The sequence below is a fragment of the Xiphophorus maculatus genome, chromosome 10 (assembly GCF_002775205.1).
Source record: "Xiphophorus maculatus strain JP 163 A chromosome 10, X_maculatus-5.0-male, whole genome shotgun sequence".
Taxonomy (NCBI): Eukaryota; Metazoa; Chordata; class Actinopteri; order Cyprinodontiformes; family Poeciliidae; genus Xiphophorus; species Xiphophorus maculatus.
The window spans coordinates 7,708,175-7,730,894 of record NC_036452.1 but is presented as its reverse complement, the minus strand read 5'-3'; the positions used below and the strand labels follow the sequence as shown (position 1 = coordinate 7,730,894).

General features: G+C 36.5%; 1 protein-coding gene across 4 annotated transcripts in view; it reads left to right on the top strand.

The window, feature by feature from the left end:
- The window catches only part of vti1a (vesicle transport through interaction with t-SNAREs 1A), a 133,292-nt gene that overhangs the window by 9,174 nt on the left and 101,398 nt on the right, over positions 1–22,720 (top strand). For 2 of the 4 annotated variants that reach the window (XM_005794568.3, XM_023341370.1), the window contains exons 4-5: positions 16,871–16,948; positions 22,067–22,087. In XM_005794568.3, coding sequence (XP_005794625.1) covers positions 16,871–16,948; positions 22,067–22,087 — 99 coding nt within the window. The remainder of the gene's footprint in view (positions 1–16,870; positions 16,949–22,066; positions 22,088–22,720) is intronic. The other 2 variants (XM_005794569.3, XM_023341371.1) reach the window with 1 other exon arrangement.

The following is a 22,720-nucleotide window of genomic DNA, read 5'->3' as shown; positions in this document are numbered from 1 at the left end:
ACCTCGCTAACCCGTCCATTTCATCTAGGAAGACAACTTATCAAACAGGCCTCCCTAAGGTGGATATATAGGCTTTGTTGCTGTGGTCAAGAGCTTCATCCTGATAATAGAGGAGGCATTGGGGGTCTGAAAGGTGCAGCAGCTGAAGGGGATGCCATCCTTTTAAAAAGTATATAACTAAGATTTGAACAATCCTGCTTGCCAGGGTTCAAGCAAGACAAAGCAGAATGACTCAGCTCTTAGCAGCAGCTTTCATCAATTCAAGACGACTCGCAGGTTTTTTTTTAGAAAATCCCCATCAATGTGTTGATAATCTAATAATAGATTATCAACACATTGATGTAGTCTTAGTTTTAATGCAGTTAAAGGGAAAAAATATGCTGATTTTCAGTATTTGGCAAGGGAACATTATCTGATTCAGATTGATGGCTGATAAGGGTGTTTCTGTTCACAGTGGCTGTGACAGGGCCAATTACTACAAGTATAATTTGTAGTAAAATTTCTTACTTCCTTGAGAATCTAAATGTCTAAAAGAAAAATTACCAGTGATGATTGCCTTTTGCTTTGTCAGATGAGATTCTTTTTGGAACTATTGAGCAGACCTCTTTGAATTACCGAGGAAAAGGTATTATGATATGGGATCCTCTCTAAATGGAACAATTTGTCAACATTTTTAAAATAATTAAATTAATTGGTGTTATTTGATTAAATTACATAAGTTGGTGTTGTGTTTCTGTTGGTTTTTTAAAAAACAGTATCGTCCTTGCTTTTTTTCTGAAGTTTTACTGTTTTACAACACCATATAAAATGTCTCTTTTATCATACAAACTTCAATGTATTTTATTGGAATTTTATGTGATTGATCAACACAAGTTGCAACATTATTGTAAAGAGGAACGAAATAATGCAAGGTTTTACTTTTACTTTTGCAAATCTGAATACTGTAATTGATCTGCATTTGTTGACACATGAATATGCTTTGACCTACAACATTCTGTTGTAGCTCTGGTTGAATATTTCAGGCTGTTGTCCTCCAGTAAGGTCAGCCTCCACCATTGACATACTTGTAACTCCACCCATCTTGCCATTAATTCTGACAAGCTTCCTTGTTTCTGCTGAAGAAAGCACCCCCCACAGCATGATGCCATCACCACCATACTTTAAATTAGTAATGGTGTGTTCAAATTGATGTTCAGATTAGTCATTTGCCCTCTCACCTTGCCACTCTCCTGTTGAGACCAGATTTTTAGAGTGCATGAGTAATTATTGTCATATTTGCCCACCTAAGCTGTCATTATGTATAGCTCCTGCAGAGTTGCCATTGGGTTTTTGGGCCACTTCTCTGATTGTGACTAATGGCCAATCCATTGTAAGCTCTTCAAATATTTGAATATTGTTTTATAATCTAATACAGCTTTAAATTTCTCCACAACTTCATCTCTGACCTATTTGGGGTGTTCTTTGGTCTTCATGATGCTGTTTGTTCATGAACAATCTTTAGCAAACCCCTGAGACCGTCACAGAACAGTTATCTTTACACTGAGATTAAATTACACACAAGTGCAATGTGTATATGTCGTATTCTACAGAGATGTTCTTTAATGACAAACGCATTACTAAATAAACCAGCTATTTACAAAAAAGGTTCAAATGGCAAGTGCTGGGAATGACAGAACCCCTGGAGACCTGCCTGTCAGCCTTATATACTGCTCAGATAATATTGTTTACTTGGATTACTGTAGAATATTCTACAAAGTTTGTGAAAAATGCTTGTTTCATAGGATTAAGTGGTACATTCATAAACATGCAACAAAGCCCTAGAAGGTTAAAGAGTGTTTTAAAATAATCAAGAAGTAAACTTGTTTTAGTTGGATCAATCTTTCTAAGCTTGCCAACAAAAGTTCACTAATGATGTGATGTCTGAAGGCAATTGGTTAGACTGTTTTATTTTTCTCTTTAGGAATAGCTAAAGTAAAACGCATCAAAATTTATGATTTCAACATGACAACAATGTGAAAAAGTTCAGGATAGCTCGCCAGCATGCAGCCCTGGTTCCACAGGCTTGCATGGATGTTCAGGTCTTTTTGCTGTAGATGGCACTATTGCTCTAAGGATTGTCTTTTGTCTCAGGACAAACATGGACAACATTATCAATTGCTTTGAGGTGTTGGAGTGGAGTCAAAATGACAAATTCATTCCCCTTATTACTGTGTTTAACCTTTTCTTTATGTTTTCTTTTTGATATATTTTTTTTTTCCAATATTCACAGCATTCTTCTAAAGTTTTAGATCAGGAGAACAAAAAATAAAAATATGTGAAGTCTAATATAATTTTTTAAAGGTATTGTAAGAATTTCATAATTTAGGCCTCACCAATTTTCACATCTCTTTTAAAATTTCACATATTCCTTAAGAATATGTGAAATTTTTTTTATATTCAATAGCAGAAGGGTCTAAATGTAAGAGGCATTTTGTTGAAGGATACTTGACTTAAATAAGGTTAATTAGAAGCCTTTAAATATAAGCCCCGATAAGTTTTATTATTGAGTACCTCATAGTTATCTCTCTTTTAGTGTCTCTTATGGTCAAGGCAGTTATATTGATGGGAGGAGAGCCATTGTGCGATGCTTTTGTTGCAGGGCTAATTTACTTGGATAGAAATGCTGATGCTGATTCGTCATAAGATGCTGAATATTATTTCATCAAGGACCCCCAAAAAGATGCCATTCATCACTGCGCTTCAATGATTTCTTTTGAAACACACACTCTAAGCCTTTTTTGTGAGCTTGGTAAATATGTTGTCACAGCGCACAAAGCTCGTTATTCCACGATCTGAAAACGTGATACGGTCACATTTTTTTGTATTCATCTGAAATACAGTACTTGAAGAAACGTGTTCATTCTGAAAAGGTTTGAAACGATGATGGAATGATTCTTTTACGTCTCCCGCTCATTTCTGGCTTCATTTATTCCATTATAGATCATGAAATTAAATCACGGACCCCGCTGTCGCAGGGATACAACTATCCCTTCCTAATTTCCAGTTGTCTGCTGGGTATTGTTTGGAGCTTCAGTCATGGTCAAGGGGGATGTCTGGACTGCCTCATCCTTTAATAAAAACGGTTTAGATGGAATGCTTCCTTGTGTCTGCCCAGGGAGATAATTAATGCATTTCCAAAGAGTCGACCAACCTTGAAATATTGAACAGTTTATTTTCCAGGTACACAGAGTTGAACATAATGGGGGGAAAATATGGTCTAAAAAATGTTTCCCCTCTGTATATCCCTTTCACAAGTGACCTTAAAAATAAAACTTAAACCGCTGGACTGTTTTTTTAACTTTTATAACATATATTTAAATCTTTTAAAAGGAAAAAACATGTTTCAGTTTTAATAAAAAATTAATTTAAAAAAATGCAAATACACTAAGAAATGAAAGATCAGATTAAACTTACCGACTTTGAGCATAAATCTGACCAAAACATTTTTTGTGTGTGAATCAAGATGCACTTTGGTGACCTGTTTTATTGGTTGAAAGTGTCATAATATTAGGGTGTTTACTACTCACTAAGCTGTTCATTTTTAGTACTACATTTACTCATTTAACAGTTGTTTAGTTGTATAATTTCAATCTGTAGCGTATTAAGTCTGATTTTATTGCTTTGCTTAAAAACAAAAAAGAATAAGCATGTTGAGCAAAAATTAGAGAGGTTGAGAATTACCTTTTTTATATTGAGTTAGTTTTTATAACTAAGCCACAATATTTCAAGGTTTCAGCAACCATTTAAGTTCCATTAATGCTCGACATGTTTGATATGATAAACAACTTTGATGGAGAAAATAGTTTGCAAAGTCATTTATCAAAAAGTTGTGTATTAAGTTTCTTTGCCCTTTAAAAAGTTAATTTTTCCTCCCAAATGCTGTTAATTATGTTGCAGTATTTTTGATAGATTTTTTTTTTAAGGAGGGTTGGACAAGTTTAATTCTTTCGTTAACCATGCTTCAAGAGATTATGTATTGGGATTGTTGTAATCCATCTTGAAGGGTTTATGTTTTTATGCCCCTTGTCCTCATTACTATGACTCTTGCAAGAGACAACATGACAGACCAACATGAGTTGGTTGTTCGACACTTTTTAAATCGCCTTAGGTTGGCTTACTTGTTCTTACCAGAGACAGAAGTGAAGACAAATTGACTCTTTGAATGTTTTTTTGTTTTGTTTTTTTGCTTAATAACCCATCAACGCTAAAGTCTAATCACTCATAACAAGTTATAAAAGGGACTCCCTTAAATTGTCTGGGATTTTCTTCCTCCATTTACTCTGCACTGAGTGCAGATTTAAGATGTAAGCAAGCGGATCTTCCTTTCTACTTAAGAATCACGGCTTTCATTTGGAGGTTGCTGTGAACTGTGCATCTTCCTCAAGCTATTTATCAATTTGGAGACTTGGAGGCTTTTCCACGGCTTTTAATGGACACCACTATTGGCTTCATTCATGGATTTAGTTCTTGTCACTCAAGTTGGTTGAAGCAGTTTGTTACAAAGCTTAAAAGGACGCAATCATATGTAATTTGGAATGTGTTAGGTAAATAAAAACACCAGCACCCTTAAAATGGAGTTTGTGCAAGGGTTAAAGAAATCTGTAGATCTTTTTTCTAAGACATATTTTGACTAACTACAAAGCCATCTTTCGTTATTAATGAGTAATTAGATAAATACACTGTAATTTGTGTAATTACATTATTATTAATGGAGTCTTTTAAGCTACAAGCTGGAGATGCACCAGTCTGGCTTAGCTGATACAAATTGTGATTTCTGACCAATTTTTGATTTTTCTTTTTTTTTTTTTGTCATGTAAAGAATACAACACACATAAGACAGCATATTTGCAGGTTCTTATGAGAGCAAGTTGGTAATTTTAACACATTCATGAAATTTTAAAATCAAATTCATCGACATATGGCCTGCTGGGCTCTGCTCAGAGCTGATTAACGGAAATTTGTTCTTGTTTTGATCTCTGCCAGATTGATCAGTGCATCTCTATCAATCAATCTTTATATTTTGAGTACTTTTTATGAACAACATGGGAAACGCAAAGTGTTTTACTAGGAATGAACAAGAGGCAATGAACAACACAGAAATACCAACAAAGCAAACTAATTCAACAAACTACGGTAGCTTAAATAAGGATGGGAAAATTAACCCAAATGCACAACATTGTTTAAAAAAGAGTGGACATTGGTTTGAACTTACTAAGGAAAGGCAGCTGTGTTTATAAGACAAACATGAAAAATACTAAAATGCTAAATTCAAACAACGTATTTAAAAGTTCTTCAATTATTGATGAAACAAAATAAGTGGATATAGCAATTATAGTCAAACCAAAACTGCAGTAGAACTACAGTTATAATTAACTTTACATAAAATCAAAATATTAAAAAAATATTTATTGCAAACAGTTTGCTATTGGAAGACAAAAAGATGCCATTTAAGTTGACTTTTAAGCATATCAACACCCTGTGCTGTCTTCAGGTGAAGGCAGAAGACGACGATGATCCATCGCCTAAATCATAATCAATGAGGAATGGATAAGCAAATGGCTTCTGCTATCATAATGCACTTTAAATTAAGATTTGATCTAGAATAATTGATAATTTTGTATGTATTACTGTCATGAAGAATAGTACATACAGATACAGAATGGAAATAGTTATGTTTGCCTTATTAGATCTGAAGTAAACATAAACCTTATGCCTATTTGCAGATTTTTTTATATATTGGGTAACAAATAAGCATTAGGAAAGCACTAGGAAAAATTTTGGTATTTCTAGTGATAAATTCTATTTTTTGTTCAGAGTTGCCTCACAGAAATCACATAGCCTCACATTTGTAGTGAGGTCTCCCAACTCCTTCCTCCTGTTCATCTCTCTTATGGTAACTTTTGTCTGTAAGGAGGGGGATATCTGCATTTTGCCCGAAGCACCGGATTTGTTTGTCAGTGTGCAAATTCGGCCGTTATCCGACCAGCCGATCGTTTCCTCTCCCCGCTTATCTCTCCTGGCCCCTCCAAAGTCACCGCACTTCTACACACAGTGACAGCGATCAGTATAGCTTTCAGACGCTTGTCTGGCTCAGTCTTAAGCGGGAAGTGAAGGCCCTCCCAGGTCCCCTCGCTGTCCTCGGGGCTTGTGTGATTGAGTGACTGGTGAGAGCGGGGGGCTAAAGATAATAAGGGGGGATATAAAGACATGGGGAGATGATATGATAACGCCCCCTCCTCCCTCACTCCTTTCCACCTCCCCTTCACTTTTTCTTTCTGTTCTCCTCTCTGTCCTACTCCCCATTTTTATGCAGCGAGCCCATCCCATGCACCAGTGTAAACCAGAAGTGACATGTGACACCCACTCCCCAGTGATGTGCTGACAAGCAGGTACTAGAATAGGTGACAATGTTTTCTTTTTTGCCAGACTGGCTTAAGTATGCTGAGGGGGATTCATGAAGTATTTATGAAATATATTATGAATCATTGGCTCTGTGTTTTCCGTCTGTATTTTAGGCAGTGGCATTTGATTTTTAATAAGTAAGCCTCAGAGAAGGAAACACGGTGAATAGATGAGGAACTCTTTTTGCATCCTGTGTTTACTGGTGTTTCCTAATAGTTATATTTCCATGTTTGCACGTTTTAATCCCAGCTCACAACCCTGACACACACACACACACACAATTAAACCTAAGTTTCTTCCTCTGATCGTAAGTGTTTCTAATGAGGGAGCATGCCAAAAAGAAAGGGGGATGTACTTTTGCTCTCTGCAACCAACAATTTTGCCTTTTTTCTGGTGTTTTTGAAGCCTGCAGTGGTATCTAGCTGTGGCCTTGATCAGAATTACATTGTGGAAGATGAATTAAGTGCTTTTTCTTTTTTTTCAATTATCCCAGAGGTTGGCAAACATTAGAGCATCAGCTTAGTCCTGCAGTGAGACTAAAGTCTTTAGTTTTGTTCCTCTGTTTGTTCTCCTGTTTGCTTCATTTTTTGTGTGTGTTTTCCAAAAGCACATAAAATGAGAGAAAATTTAATAGCTTATTAGATAAATAGTTTTAAGCTAGGCATTGGTCATATGAGATACTTGCATACAAATACCATGATTTCATGGGATTTACACAAAATGTAAAATAAAAACATGATCTGATTAGTTTTACTTAAAATAGAAAAGCAACCATTATTCCTGGATGTTGCTCAGTTGACATTACTTTGATCATTGGCAGGTGTGATTAAACATGTATAAATTGTTGGAGTAATTTTTTCCCTATTGTTATTTTTAAAAATGAACAGTGAATCAGTGATGTTTAATAAAAAAAAACTTGCTATTCCTTATTAGCCAGGATTGCTAGCCTGAAGTCTGCTGCTTTACAGACACACCCCTTGTAGCTTGGCAGCTGTAATTTTTAAACTATCATCTTTATAAAAGTGATATAATGCACTCCTATAATTCCTACACTATGTATTTTTTTGGCATCAGAAATATTTCCAAAAAGTCAAATTTGTCATTGTTGTAATTGAGGAAAAAAAAATAAAGTAATTTTAATTCAGTCATCCGCAGTGCACAGCAGTAAGTTGTGGAGGACATCTTATTTATTTTCACATGTTATTTATTTTATTTATTTTGAACATGATAGAAGTATAAAATCACACACATGAACAAGGAATGCAAAAGACACATATTTTTGTACTACAATAATCTTAACATGCTCGAAAAGAATTAGGAAGAAGTAGGAAACTTAGGAACTCCTACTCCATAAACTCATGTAATATTTTCAGGCCCTCATTATTAAATAAAAAAAATAAAATAAACATATTTTGAACATATGTTTAACATATTTTGAGTGACCAGAGTTACGAAACTCTGGTCACTCTTGACACACTATGGCACGTCAAACGGACTTTAAACCATACAAATAGTTGAATGGAAAGTCTTAGCAGTTTGGATGTGGACTCCACTAATTGACTGACTGGATTATCAGTACTATCAGTATAAAGGGGAAAAGATATCTAATTTTTCAACAGCTGATCAGCAGTCCACAGGAAGAAATGAGAGAGGGGCAGCACTATGTTACTCTATGTTGCTTCCACTACCACTATTTCTCTGCCATTTTATTAAAAGAATTTAAAATTGCCTGAAAGTTATGAAGGACAGTTTTTGATGAATTTATGCTGTAGTGTTTCCACTTTTACATGTCTACCTCAGTTAATTCCCCTTGGAAACATTTATTCTACATACTTCCTTTTGTTTACTTAAAAAAATATTATTACACAACTGTGATTGCTTATTCTAACCCATTTTATTTTTTATTTGACCCTTTTAAGTTGTCTTCACTTCTCCACCATAAGCATTAGTTGGCCATTTCTCCTAATTTTCTAACTGCTGGTGCATTCCAGCGCAGAACCTGCAGACACCCAGGAAACTGTGAAGTGCATTGGGAAGTTCAGGAGGGCACATGTTGGAAAGGCTTGGAAAAGAGGCCTAACTGGCCTCATCAGCATTTCAATGTGTTCCGCATAGTGAAATGACAAAGTATACATAAATATATAGAGATAATGATCTGGCTAAGTCTCTATGTGTGCTGCTGCATTCTTATGCTAATGGTGAAGCAATTCAGCACCAACAATGGACACATTACAATAAAAGGCAAAGCACTAAAGGAGATGGCCTTCTGTGTGTGTCCACTGATGGACGCGCATGTGCACACGCTCAGCAGGCCCAACTCCTTTCCCTTTGTGTCTAGTTTCTTCTTTTTTTTTATTACATTTTTCAATTTTAGATAACAGTCCAAGAATAGACATCAAACAGAAATGAATCATAAATCGAGGTCAGGACTGAGCCTCTTTCCAAAGCAGAGGAAGGGTTAAAAGTGAAGGTATCTTTAAAAAAGATGGGAAGACTGATAGGTGAGGAGTTCTTCTCAGCAAAGGGATCAGTGAACCATATGTAGGTGCCCACAGGCTAATGGGCCGGTTGGTCCCTGGCTTGCCAGGTATCCAGCAAGCACACAAACACATTCATACACACGCTCTCTTTTTCCCTCCTTGTCATCCTCCAGTACCCACCTCTCCCACCCCTCCTGTGAAAATACCTCCTCCACTTTTCCTCTAATCTCACCTTTTTCTCTGGTGCTGACCCGGGGAGGCCGACTTTATTCCCCACTGCACGCCAGAAGCCAGCGTTGTGATCGGAGCCCGGGCCCCTGCGCTGGTTCTCCTCTCCTCTCCTCTTTTCTTGCCCTGGCTACCCACCTCCCCGACGGCTCTACTCTATTGATTTACTCCTCCAACCAATGCTGTCTGTCTCTGTTTTGCACCACCAGCACCCAGGTCCCTCATCTTTAGAACCTTCCCTCTCTTTTTATTTTTCTATCTTTTCATACTTTCTTTCTGTCCCATCCTGCACAACTTTGCTCTTGGTAAGACAAAAACCTGACGGGATGAGAGAAGACGACAAATAAGAGTGATGGGAAGATAGTCTGGGAGGGAAAAATGGGGGCTTTGATTTTTTCTTTTTAGAAGCACTTTCATATTTTAATATTGGGTTTAATCGCACTCTTGTGCCTTAAAGAAATAACCATCAGCCTTCAAAAAGTATACAGTTCCTTCTCCATCAAAGTCCTGCTTGATATTGCTCTTTTGTTTGGAGTTCCCTTGCAACCCCTGCCTGTGCTCTTCACTCACACTATCCTGGCCTCTTTCTTTATGGTAACAGTTTTTAAGCTTATATTGACTGATCTTACCGATCAGTCATTTCTACTTTGCAGTAGAAATTACTTTTTAGGGAAATGCACAACTGGTATCACAGAGAAATGAGAATAAAAAGCCTCCATCAGAATAGTATTCTTCTACCGTCAAACTCTCTTCCAAGAGTTGAAATCCTGTATCAATGTGGTTTAATTTAGAAAGTGTATAGATTTTCTAAAAACATGTCTGGCTTTTATTTGTATTTTAAGTATTAGAAGAAAAATGGTAAAATGGTTACCAAAAAAACTTGCGTGTCTTTGAATTTCAGTTCAAATGCATATGTTGATTAAAGTAATTGTAACTATTTCTAATTTATTTGAACAGTACCAATTCATAAAGGAAAATAAAAGAACAAAGGTAAAGAAAATTGCATCATAAACAATAAATGTATTCTACGACTAGTCATAACAGTTAAGACAGAGTTAAAATAACCCACAGAAAATAAAAACATACATTTTCTGTGTTCTGTTTTGACAGGGAACCCTTTTTTTGGGGAAATGTTTTCAGATGGCAGCAGCTTGAATAAGTAATTGACTTTTGTGGGCGTTAAAATTTCTGTCTGAGGTAATGAGAACAAAATTGGATTTTGTCATTTTTCCATTAAGCTGCAGGAAAATTTGACCCATCCTTAGTGGATATTTTTCGACTCCTGTTTTGTGGTCACAGAAATATAATGTATATTTCTGTCATCAGTATACATATGGCAAGAGTTGTCATAAAAGTACTTTTTCTTAGATCAGGGAGCATATAAATATTAACCTAAAGTGGGCTGAGATTGCACCCTTGAGGAACCCCTTATAAGATTTTTGATTAGATTTATAAATGGCACAATTATAAAAGAACATTCAAATTATGACTAATAGATGTAGATAATGCATTAAAGCAGTTAACTAACATAGAATATGTTAGTTAACATCATAAAATGGTAGCATACATCAGGTTAAAACATGGGATGTTTTTCACTACAGTGTTTTTTTTCATATATTCAGATGAAGATAAATGTCAAAATTCAAATACTACTAATAGCTACTGGGCTTTACAAACATGAAAACTAGAGTTTATTCATCACATGCTCAGTTTGTCATCTAAACAATGTCATGTTTAGATGACAGCAGCTCCTGAACAGATATCCTTACTGATTCACACAAATACCGTATAAAAGCTACCAATAAATTAGGCAATGTTGATTCTATATTTTGCGAGTGAAATGACAATACAGAAATATAATAACTTGAATTGTATACTCTAAAGCCACCCGATCCTCGGTTACCAGCTCATATGGCTCAGTTTGATTTATCGCGTTGTCGTTGCTGATCTTTCGCCTTTAATGTTTTCGACATTCACCTCTTGAAGCCTCCTCAAGGTATTTCGTGGAAGTAAAACACAATGCAGTGTGTACAGAAGCCACCAGAGCACCAACCTGTGAGCTAATGAGAGGCCCCATGCTGTTATCTGAGGCTCAGGCTTTTCTGCAACTGCTGCCTTTTCTTTTAGGGGAGAGAACACACACGCGGGGTACGTCGCTCACATATGTTGCACGCATACTTCCTTTAAAGGAGGGTTTCTTTAGGATGCAAAGGTCTCATAAAAGTCTCAGTTATACAAACGGTCGCCCTCGTGCGCACACATGGACTCGCACACAGCGCACAGCAGACATAATTGAAGGATCCAGCGGCACCAAAGACCACAGTAAAGCAAAGGCTCAAATGACACCCTCCTGTGGCAGTCACAATTGTAGCTGCTCCTCTTTGTCTCTTAATATATCAAATGCTTTCAAAAAGGAAACTTAATTGAACGACCTCTCAAAATTTGTTAGTAGTAGGGGGGGAGCAAAAAATGCAACGCAACAATTTTTTCTAGAGGTTTTTTAAAAAACGTTTTATTTCCTTTGAGTGTGCATGTTTTCCTTTGTGCTGGGTGTGCGTGTGCACGCAATAAACACCTACCGTGCAAAGATGCATTATTTAAGATGCTGTTGTGATACTTGCGCCTGCTTAAAGGTCTCTGCTTCCTTTAAACGCCATGCCGCGTCAGTCAACCTCTGCCCCCACATGTGGGGAAACTAGAGTGGGACCTGCTGGCAGCGATCCACATATAAGCTGGGAAAATCACAGCTGGGGAGGACAAGAAGTAATATAGATAACCTTTCAGTTAAGCATACAAGTAGTCATTTTTCTCAGCATTAATTTTTTTTTTCCCCATCACATAAAGTTTTAGACATTTATTTTGTGGAGCTTTATGATAAGAAAGCATGTAAAATTTGTAGGCATCCATTTGCGATTCCTGCTCACTTAGAGCTTGTTTAACACTTTGCTTTTGATCTGTTTGCCATTTCTTACAGAAAAGTGTAGCAGGAAAAAAAATATAAAAGGCCAGTTTGCAATTACATGAAGCCGGACATGAGAGTTATTAAACCTAACTCACCCAGTCGCTCTCCTACTGCTGAAAAAGCCTGTTACAGAACACAGCATTCTAAATTTTCTATAGTTAATTATTCTTCATGCTATGCCACCAGCCGTGTGTGCAGGGTGGAAAGGAAAAGCTCGGGAAAGTAGAGGAAATAAGCATCTGCGGAAGATCTTCAGGGCCCCTCATTACACTCTGCCCCTGGGTATTTTTACGCCTTTTATTTCCCATCTAATGAACTGTTTACATTTTTTTATTCCTGCTTTCTAGGCACCACAATTATTCGACTTGTCCTTGTGTCATTCCTCTCATGAGGCTGGGACCAAGGAGGAGAGTTAGAGGTCACTGAATTAAGATTATTTTGATTTTACTTTAATTGTTGGATTTCTTTTAAATTTGTTGAGGTATTGGTTGCAATCCGTTTCAGATTGAAATTTGATTTATATATATATATGTAATTACAAACATCTTTTAAAATGTTTAAAAGATTGTTTTAGATTGTTTTATCTATTGTTTTATAGAGGAACTTCACAAATCTTTCCATTAAAAGAATCATGATATATAAGCCAATAGACTATAAAGGATTTTTTCAGACAGAAAATATCCGTGTATTTGTTATAATTAGATTAAGATCATTCTCTTCTTAGAGGATTATGCTGAACTGATTAGCATATCTGATATAAATTGTTCCTTGTGCATATGTAATTGCATTTTGACGGGCATAGAAGATTGCTTTTTCTTTTTTCTTTTTTTTTTTTGTCAGCCATCATGTCAACAGAGGTAAAACGTGTGTTTTTGACAGGACACCGGCACCTCCGTCGCCGCATTTGACAGGATGTGTAGAGATTTTTTAAAGGCGGGCCACTTTGCATAAAGTTAAGATGTATCTTTGTACTTTTCTTGTGTGCTTCCGGGAATAGAAGCAGTTTCTCACCCTGGATTAAAAAATGTGATAAAAGACAGACCTTTCAAAAGGATTAAAAAAGCTTAGTTTTTTCCTTGTATGAGCAATAAGGTATCTTCTGAAAGCACTTCTTCTGTTTTAGATTGCAAAGCCTGATTAGTTGGTTTTCTCCTAATATGCAGAACTTTGCCTCAACATACTGTAAATAAAGAAGAGAAGGTTTTTACTATGCACAGCTCTGATTCCTGACCTCGAAACTGAGCTTCTTGTCATTTAATCCAACAGCAAGCTGATAATAAAAAATTGTTACCACATGAAGCAGTGTTGCACCTGCTTATATTTTACATCAAATGGAAAAGCAGCAATCACTCAGGAATCTGTTGTTTTCCAGAGGGGGAATCCAAAAAAGCCGAGCGCATACTGTAGGTACGGGGGAAGTGGCGGCGGCGCTTTCATTTCCGTGACATTTTCCATTCTTCGTGCTCTCTTTGTTATCTGCTCTGTTCTCATTGCAGAAGCCCCTTCATGCATTCATCTGCAACAAACAGCTATTTAGAAATACAAAACAACACAGAAAAACCCTGCGTATGGTTTGAAGGCGACGCAAGCCTCAGCATTCAAATCAATGCTTCTCCCGGGTTTCTTCGTCTCAATTACTGGAGAAGTCGTCTTTCCCCCTAAGTTGCACTGCAGCTCTTTAAGATGAAACTTGACTTAAATGGAAAGTGTGGGTGTTTTGTCCCCCCACCCCTCTTCCTGGCAAAAAAGGTGTATGTGTGTGCCTGATGTGTTAGTGTACTTGCTGCCTTAATCTCGTTTTTCTTTTTACGCTTCTACTTGCATCTTTAATTTCTTTTAAAGTTACTGCAAACAGACACACATTGACCTAACGGTAGACTTAACCTCTACCAGAAGGTGGGGCTGAAAAAAATGAGTAACATGGCAACAACAAGGAAATATTATTTATTTAAATATACATTCCCCTACAAAGATATCCATATCCCGTGAAATTTCCCACATTTTTTTCACTTTACAACCACAAAACATTTTAATTTTATAAATATTAATTTGTAAAGATTTATAATATTAATTGTGAAGTGCAAAGGAACAGGCTAATGGGTGTTGAGATTATTTTCAGCCAAAATCCACACAGTACAGCAGGTGTTTGTAGAAGCTCCCCTTTTACTCAGCAACTCCTAAATAAAATGTTTGTTTTGAGGCTTTCATAAGAGGAAAATATTTTTAATAAGCAACACTTGGAAAATGTATATATACTTAAATATATATATATATATATATAACACTTGGAAAATTGATAAAAAAATATACAATAATTTATTCATATCATCGATTTACTACAGAGATTTTCATATATTTTGTGGTGGTGTGCAGAATTATTGCACTTTTAAAGTTTTGTTCTTTACAGTCTAATGCAAGTCAGACTGTCTATTTATATATTGAGCTACCTCAATGACAGTAATAGATGGCGCTGTCTTTTGGAAACTGTATCTGTTTAAAGTCTCACTTCCTTGATACTCTGTGAAGTAATTTGAAAATGTCTTAAGATAATTGGATACACTGGATTTTACTTAGGTGTGCTGGAGTAAAGAGGGGATAGAATAAAAAAACCACACCACACTTTTGAGTTTTTAATTTATATAAAAAATTGTTTTCCTCTCACTTGAGTTTGAGTTTGTGACATAAAATCCCATTAAAATTCATCCAAGGTCGTGGTTTTCTTTTACAAAACACTATCACCTAATTTACTTGGAATGTGCAGACTTTCAGTTGCAAGACACTTTTACAATTGGAAATAAAGCAGATCATTTTGGATAATTCAACTTAATTAAACACATTAAAATGACTTTTAGGAGCTAAGAGGGAATTATGTTTCTGAAGATTTTTAAAGAAATAATAATTAACTGTCCCATGACTGAGAATTAAAGTGCAACAAAACCAGGATTTATCAATTTATGGAGGAATCAGATCTTATGTGGCACATTTTGACAGTGATTCTGTCCTTATGTGTGCTCTTCAAGGGGCCGGGGGTTAGTGGGCTGTGTTGTGTGTTCGAGTCTGTGCTGCCAATCTTTTCTTCTTTTTTTTTTCCTCCCACAGTAGGCGTTCAGCGGTTGGCTTTGCTCCCTGTGGTCGAGTGTTGTTTGGGTGCTCTCTTTATCTAATGGGTTTTTGTGGTCTGGGTCAATCAGGCCCCTCTGTCTCCTCAGTAATTACTCCTGAGAACTGTGGCTCTCGCCATCATGATAATAACAGCCAAATCACATCAGCCATGACTTTCCACTCAGTGCTTCAGATTATGAGGAGAGACAAAATAAAATAAGGAAAGAAATCAGTCGGCTCGATTGCAATGGGATTCCGAGTTATTTCAATCAAGCAACTTGATATCATCTCTCTGGGTTTGTGTGTATGTGTGTGTGTTTTTTTTTTTTTTTTAAGAATAGTCTTTTTCAAGCTGCTTCTCCTGAGGAAGGTGGCATGAATGTACCTAATACGATACCTTCTTGAAACTTTCCTACTTTAGAAAGTGTGGGGTGAAAGAAAAAATACAGCCTTTCAGGAAAACAATGGCCCCAGCAGGTAATTGGGTGATCCTTCACTGAATTTCTTTATTTTGTTTTGAATATAAATAAACTGCATGTACTTATTTTGAGTCATTTACAAGCTAAATAAATTATTAAATAAACAATATAAATAATTTGTGTGAAAGAAAAGCGATATTTTCATTCGTCTGCTTGTGTTTGCCTTTGATTTTTGCCCACCTCCTTGCAGCCCACCTAGAAAACCCTGTTAAAGCAGTGAGGGGGGGGGAGCGAAGGAAGGCTCAGTAAACACTTTCTCTGTCTGCTGCTGGTGTGTGTTTAGTTTAGAGGGCATGCCAAGAGGCTGTTTTTCCACGGGTCGGGCGTCTGTAAACAAGTAGTACAATGGCAGCCAACTCCAGCACAATCGGAGGTGGCATTCTCTTGAAGTCTGTGTGAAATGTGTGTCTGAGTGTTTTTCTTTTTTTGGGGGGGTGGTGTTTTTTTTTCTTTCTCCTTTTCTGTTATATATTTATTTATTTTTTTGTGGGACATGGCATTCCTTTTTTTATTGTAGCCTATCTGGAGACACACAGAGAGAGAGAAAGAGAGAGAGAGACAGCGGGTTAGACTTTGTGTGTCCGTGTGCGAGGCAACCCTAAATCCGATGGGCCGCCAATGGGTGATGAATTATTCCCTGTCTAAGTCACAGCATTGGTGTTATCACAGAGGCTGCCAGTGCACTGAGATGACAGCGGTGACAGCCCCCCCAGAAAAGATTTAGCTCTGACAAGTGATACTTCCTCATGGCCCTCTCCCCTGTCCCCCTGCTCCACAGCCTCTCCATGCACATGAGATGTTTCATTACTCAACTTGTATTTGGTTAAGTGGGCAAGGTGATGTTGGGAGCTTCTTTTAAGAACACTGGCTGTAACAGATCACTTGCGATAGATGGATGCACGGGCATAAACACACACTGCAGCTTGTTGTCATTACTCGAAGCACTTACTTGCACACAAACATCCACAACCAGCATGTGTAGGATTGTTTGTCACTGAGTTCCATTAGGGGGCTCTCGTGCTTCAAGAATGCCTGTTACATTTTTTGCATCAACTGAACCACTAAACCATATTTCCCCTCTTGTTTTCTTTTTTTTGCTCCCCTTCTGTTACTTCCTCCTCCTCTTCTTCTTCCTCTTCTTTTTTTTGTCCTTTTTCCTCATCCTCCTCCTGCTGCAGAAAAGGTCACGTATTGCCTTCAGTGATGAGGTGCGCAACGAGCTCCTGGGGGATGACGCCATCTCCTCGGAGAGCCAGGTAAGGTGCTAATCAGTTGGTGAAGGGGGGCGCGAAACAACGCCGGTGTGGGTGGCTCGACTGCCCCCCAGGGTGATTAGGTGCCCTCCCCACTCCACCCTCCCCTTCCTCTCGCAGGGGCCATCGAGAGCTGAAACCGCCACTATTGTCACCAAGTCATGTGGAAGCAACACTGTTTAATGCAAAGCTGGCCGGCCAGTTAGAAGGATCAGGGCATGGGACCAGTGTCTGGCCCATGCCAGATTGGGACCAACACATGCACATCTTATAAAAAAGAAAGACATAATTGAACACATTTCAATCCGAAACCCCACTATTCCCAAACGTCCAACAGCTGTTCTCCAGCTGGGTGCCGACTTGGATTCACAAGAGATTCTCACGATGAAGACACAAACAAAGACACACTCAAATGGACCTAGAAAATTGATTAATTTCACTTATTTCTTTACTTTTTTTTCTGTTTCTAAATTTTAATGTTCACAAGAATGTTTGATAGAAGTGATCAAAAATGTTAAGTGGTCACAAATATCACTATAACTTTATATAACACTAAAACACTATGACAATAAATTTTAACAATGCCTTTTGCATTTAAAAATTTGAATGTCAATTTTCATTATTTTTCATGATTTTAAAGATTGCATTTATTTATTAATTTAGTAAAAATTAGTTTATTGTTTATTCAAACAGTGCAATATCAATACCATTTTTCTGATAGATAGATAGATATACACTTAAAAGGACAATTTTTGAAAAATTGGTGATGATTTAAAAAAAAACAGGCAAAAAAAACATTTATACAGTTTATTTATGAATTAAAACTTTAAGTAACTTTTGGAATATTTTGTGCATCTAAATTCCAAATTGTTCATTATTATAAATAGCTTGAATAATTGTGGAAAAAATAATCTTAAGTATTCTTGTGCATTTTAACATTTTAGACAAGCTTACCTATTTCTCACAAGTACAGCTGCTGCCATGTGCTATGCAGCCACTCTCGATCTATGACCAGCCGTCTTTTGACTAATTATATTTTCTGTTTGGACTCGGCTGTCAGGCCGCATGGGTTACTGAGTCTCAAGGCGAGCATGGAGTTGTGCATGTTGACATTCAAATAAAAGCTCTGCACTTGCAAATTTGCAGGCTGAAAAGAAAAGACAGAGGAATAGTCAAATGCACCTTCACATTTAGTCTCACAGTGCTTTACAGACGCATGCAAAAGAGGGCAAAGGCAAATAAAGTTCTCAAGTTTTTTTTCTCCCCATCATCCTTTAAGTCATGACCCATTAACTGCACACTTTGGAGACATGTAGCATGAACCGAGATTTCCTATTGATATGCTTATTTCCTGGCAATTCAGTGAAATGCAGACATCACCTCAACGTTGTAAATCGAGGTTCGAAGGAGATTTGCTGTCAGAAAGGACAATTTTTACAAACTCCATGATGCAAAGTATCTTTCCAAAAAATAAAGCAAAAAAATATTAATCTTGCTTAAGGCTGTATTTCTATTTTACTGTAATCATAATTATTTTACCCAAATAATTGTAATTAAAATTAAAATACCTGTGCAAATAATGTTACAATTTTAAAAAAAAGAAAAATAAATTCCTTATTATATGTGTGTGCCTGAATGTTATAATTTAAAGCCCAAAACACACGTCATTCGCATTATTAATAATTCTGATTTCACACTGTTATAATTAATAATATATAATTCAGAATATCTATTATTTATTATTAAAGGATTCAATAATTAAAAATGAAATGACATTATGCATGGTGCTAAATTTACTCTACCAGGAATTTAAAAATTAGAAAATGTAGGACAAATATTTTGCTATTTAAACCTTGTTTTGCAAGAAACATACGATAAACATCTAAATATCTTTAAAGCTTGAATTATAAAACTAATGAACTGTAAACATATTGAGATTATTTTGAAAATTAGGCCAAATGTTTGATGTTCAATTTAAAGAAAATCCAAGTCTATCTAAACTCAGTTTCAGCAAGTTGTGAGTAACAAAAGGAAAATAAATCTACATGTTGGAATGTTATTTATAGCCCTATTTGGTTCATTTTTTATTTCTAAAGTTGGGGAGATAACACTTGTCTTGGTCTTGCTGTGAGTGGAGTACTCAGAACTTGAGGGATTTTTTTTTTTTTTATCTAACAAGACGGCGTCGATAGGAAAGGGGAAAAGATGGTGGGGGCCTGGGCAAGTCGGTCAATTTAATTCCTGACGATCTGAAAGAGGTCAGGATCATTTCATATAGCCTTGGCAGAGCAGATCATTACCAGTCACAAATCTGTTGGTTACATGGCAAGGATTTATTGCTAAGTAAATAGGCAACCGTCATAAGTTCTAAAAATGGCGTGTTGGCCCTGCGATAATGGCTAAAGGACGATTTAATAGACTTCGGCATTTATTCGTTATCTGTATGCGGACAGAGACTGAATTGGCACTATCGCTCATTTTTTTTAATAATGTGGTAGGCTACCATTGCACTTTCCCCCCCCCCCCCGTTTCTTCTGCATGCAACACACACACATGCACACCCCCATGCACACAAAGCAACAAATACACACACGAACACTAAACGGAATAGTTTCGATTTCAGTCACAGCAGAAGGCTTGGCCACAAGAGATTGTGCTGGTTTGAGCCGGCACGGACCAGATTTTACAGGCTACAAAGGAAGCAGATTACCACTTGTATCGAATTCCGTATTGGATAAAAAAAAAATCTTTTGTTTGAAAAAAAAAAAAAATTGCTGATTATCATAACAGAAAAATTGCAGCAGTGCAATTTTGAATGCTGGCTGGAATCACAAAAACACAAGGAAAGGCGCTCATGCAGGAGTAATTATACCATTTACAATATTCTGTGTTTACTGCTGTATATCTCTTAGCAACACAAACACGGTTGGCAGTACCAAAGAATGGATGCCAAAGAAAAACAGAGCAGAACAGCAAGAAGCAAGAATCGCAGCTCTAGTATAGTTTTAACAAATCCTCCAGAAGGTCTTACAATCAGTCAGGCAGCACAAATAAGCCAGAACAAGTTTTGTTTGGTATCCATTGACTGATTGCAAAGCCGGGGTGAGAGATCGCAGGATCTGATGGGTTCGTTCGAGCCCCAAATAACCACATCCACAGTGTCGTTTTAAACTTTGGCCTCTTCAATAATACATTCTTAGCAGGGAGTTGTTGCTCGACTTAGAAAGACACTCCAAAGTACGTCTTGTTTCTGCCAACATTTTCAAGGGTAAGAGCTCTTTGGAAAAAAAAAAACAGCAACCCACATTAACACTTGTTTACTTCCTACACTACATGTAGGAAGCCATTATTTATTTCGTTTTTCTACATGCACTGTATTTTTATTTTAAACAACAAAAAAAATCAATTTGTTGTTGCTTCTGGAATTAAAAAATTGGATCAATCTAAAAATTCTAAATCAGTGTGTTTTTAAATAACATAAGTGACAGTATTTTGATTTTGTTGAGTAAAAATTAAGAACAGATTAGAATCAAGAAAAAAATAATGATTTAATTAAAGCAGTTTTAACACGACTTTAGGGTACATATATTTTATTAGAGTACATGGATTATACAACAACTTCAAACATCTTCAAAAACTATTAGTTGCATAAGTTGTATTTTGTTGTGATTTTTTTGCCCTCAAATTCACTAAAGGTCAAAGTTATACATACAGAACCCAACTAATATCCTTCAAAAACGATATTATTAAGGAAAAAGGAAAGCAACCCCACAGAATTTGTAGTCATAAACGAGGATCTGAGATAATTCTGGTTGAATAAATGGCCAGTCTTTTTATAAGAACTCATTTAAAGTGGTTTGATGGTGTCAAGCCATTCTAGAAGCTTAAAGTTACCCTATTTTGTCCCTAACAAATTTAGATATTTATTGGGAATCATTGTCCAGTTGTACACAAATTTGTTTACAAGTTTCAGTTTAGTCTTAGTTCTTTATTATTCTGTCCACATTAAGCAATGAATCAGTACCTTTAGCAGCACAACAATTCCTCAGCATAATGTCCCACCGCCATTCTTAACAACTACAGTGTTATTAGATGTGAATATCTCACCTTGACTCAGTCAAATCAGCCTAATCAGTGCAGGAGTAGAGTTAGGTGCAGGCAGGCACTTCTTTCTTTTTTTCTATTGATGCTAACGTTAAGCTAACGTTAATGATCAACTTAAGCCTTAGTTGGTTCTTGACTTGTTCTTTTGACGTCCTAAAAAATGATTTCATCTATGTTTGTCAAAGTAAATAAGCCTGTTTTGTCACTATTTTAATTTACATTTAAAAACATGCCAGGTAAGCAAAATTTTTAGTTGTGATCTGATTCATTATCTGGGACACAAGTTTCAAGAAAACTTTTTATGTACTTATTGTAATTTTGCTATTTTCTATCATCCAAAATGGATAGCTGGGCAAAGATTAATTTTTCATCATCTGCAGCTGTTCCAATAATGAGCTGCAGTTTACTTGTGTACAATGGTAGCCTCACGTGACTCTCCATATGTGTTTTGAACAGCATGTGCCTTTACTGAAACTGGATAAGCAACATTAAATATTGAGAACATATCAACACCAATAAAAAGAATTTCAAGTACATTTTTTTAACTCTGCTCCAAAGGGGCACACATTCTTTTTATCCTTTTTCTTTTAAATAAACAAATCATCAAAATGACAGATATGAGATATTTCCACAACATTTAAATACACTGTAAAGACAATATTTAACTTTCTTTATCTTTTCTATTTCCATATCAACTTTTGCGATGTGACTTCCTTTATAACGTAGCAGATAGTTTAACTTGAGCAATCCAGTCTCCTCCTTGTTTAATCTGACAGCAGCAGGACTTGATCTCTGTTTGTTGACTGGATTCTTCCTGAACAGTGTATTTAGATTTGTTTAATGCATTTCTCTTGCGCTTTCCGAATATTAAACATTTAAACGGATGTACCATCAAACTTATTTCTTCATTCTAACCTCGAACGTGGTGGTCTTCCTCCCATGTTTCTGCCTTGTTTTTATCTGTCCTTCACCTGCTCCATCTTTCTTTCTTCTTTCATTTTTGCTCTCCTGATGCAGTTGATAAAGTTACGTGAAGAGGTAAGTGCTTCTATTAAAACCTCCTTTTCCTACTGAAAATTTCATTTGTCCTCCTTTGCAGTAAATTATAATCTGCTCACTGGACTAGTTTGCATTTCTGGAAGAAAAGCTCTATGGGTTTGCTTAGGCCAGTTTCCCTATTCCTTCACACTTTAAAGATAAGAAGGTTTACATTTTATTTGAGATGGGTCTTTGTGAATACAGACATTAGGAGATGAAGCAAGGTAAAAAAGTAGCAGTTCAGACATTAATGAACTTATGTGTGAGTGACACGTTGCTAATTTTGATTAATACAAATATTTTGACATGACTGGTTGCAAATAGAGCAATCTTCTGTCTGTTACAATAAACCAAACTTTTGACAGAGATAATTTAATTCTCATCTTTCCAAGATCAGCACTGTTTTATGATTCATTGTGTGATGTGCATTGGTAACAGTGGGGCGAGATTACACTACCAAATCCCTATTTTCCCTCAGTCTTTTAAGCCATTTTCCTTGTGGCTGAAGTTGGAGAGGCATAGAGAGACACTTAACTTCTCCTCTAATGTTATAGTTTTGATAATGGTTGAATACTGTTAAATTACCCTTTTCAGAACTGTTCAAAGCTGCTTCTGTATTTTTAAGTTGGCAGT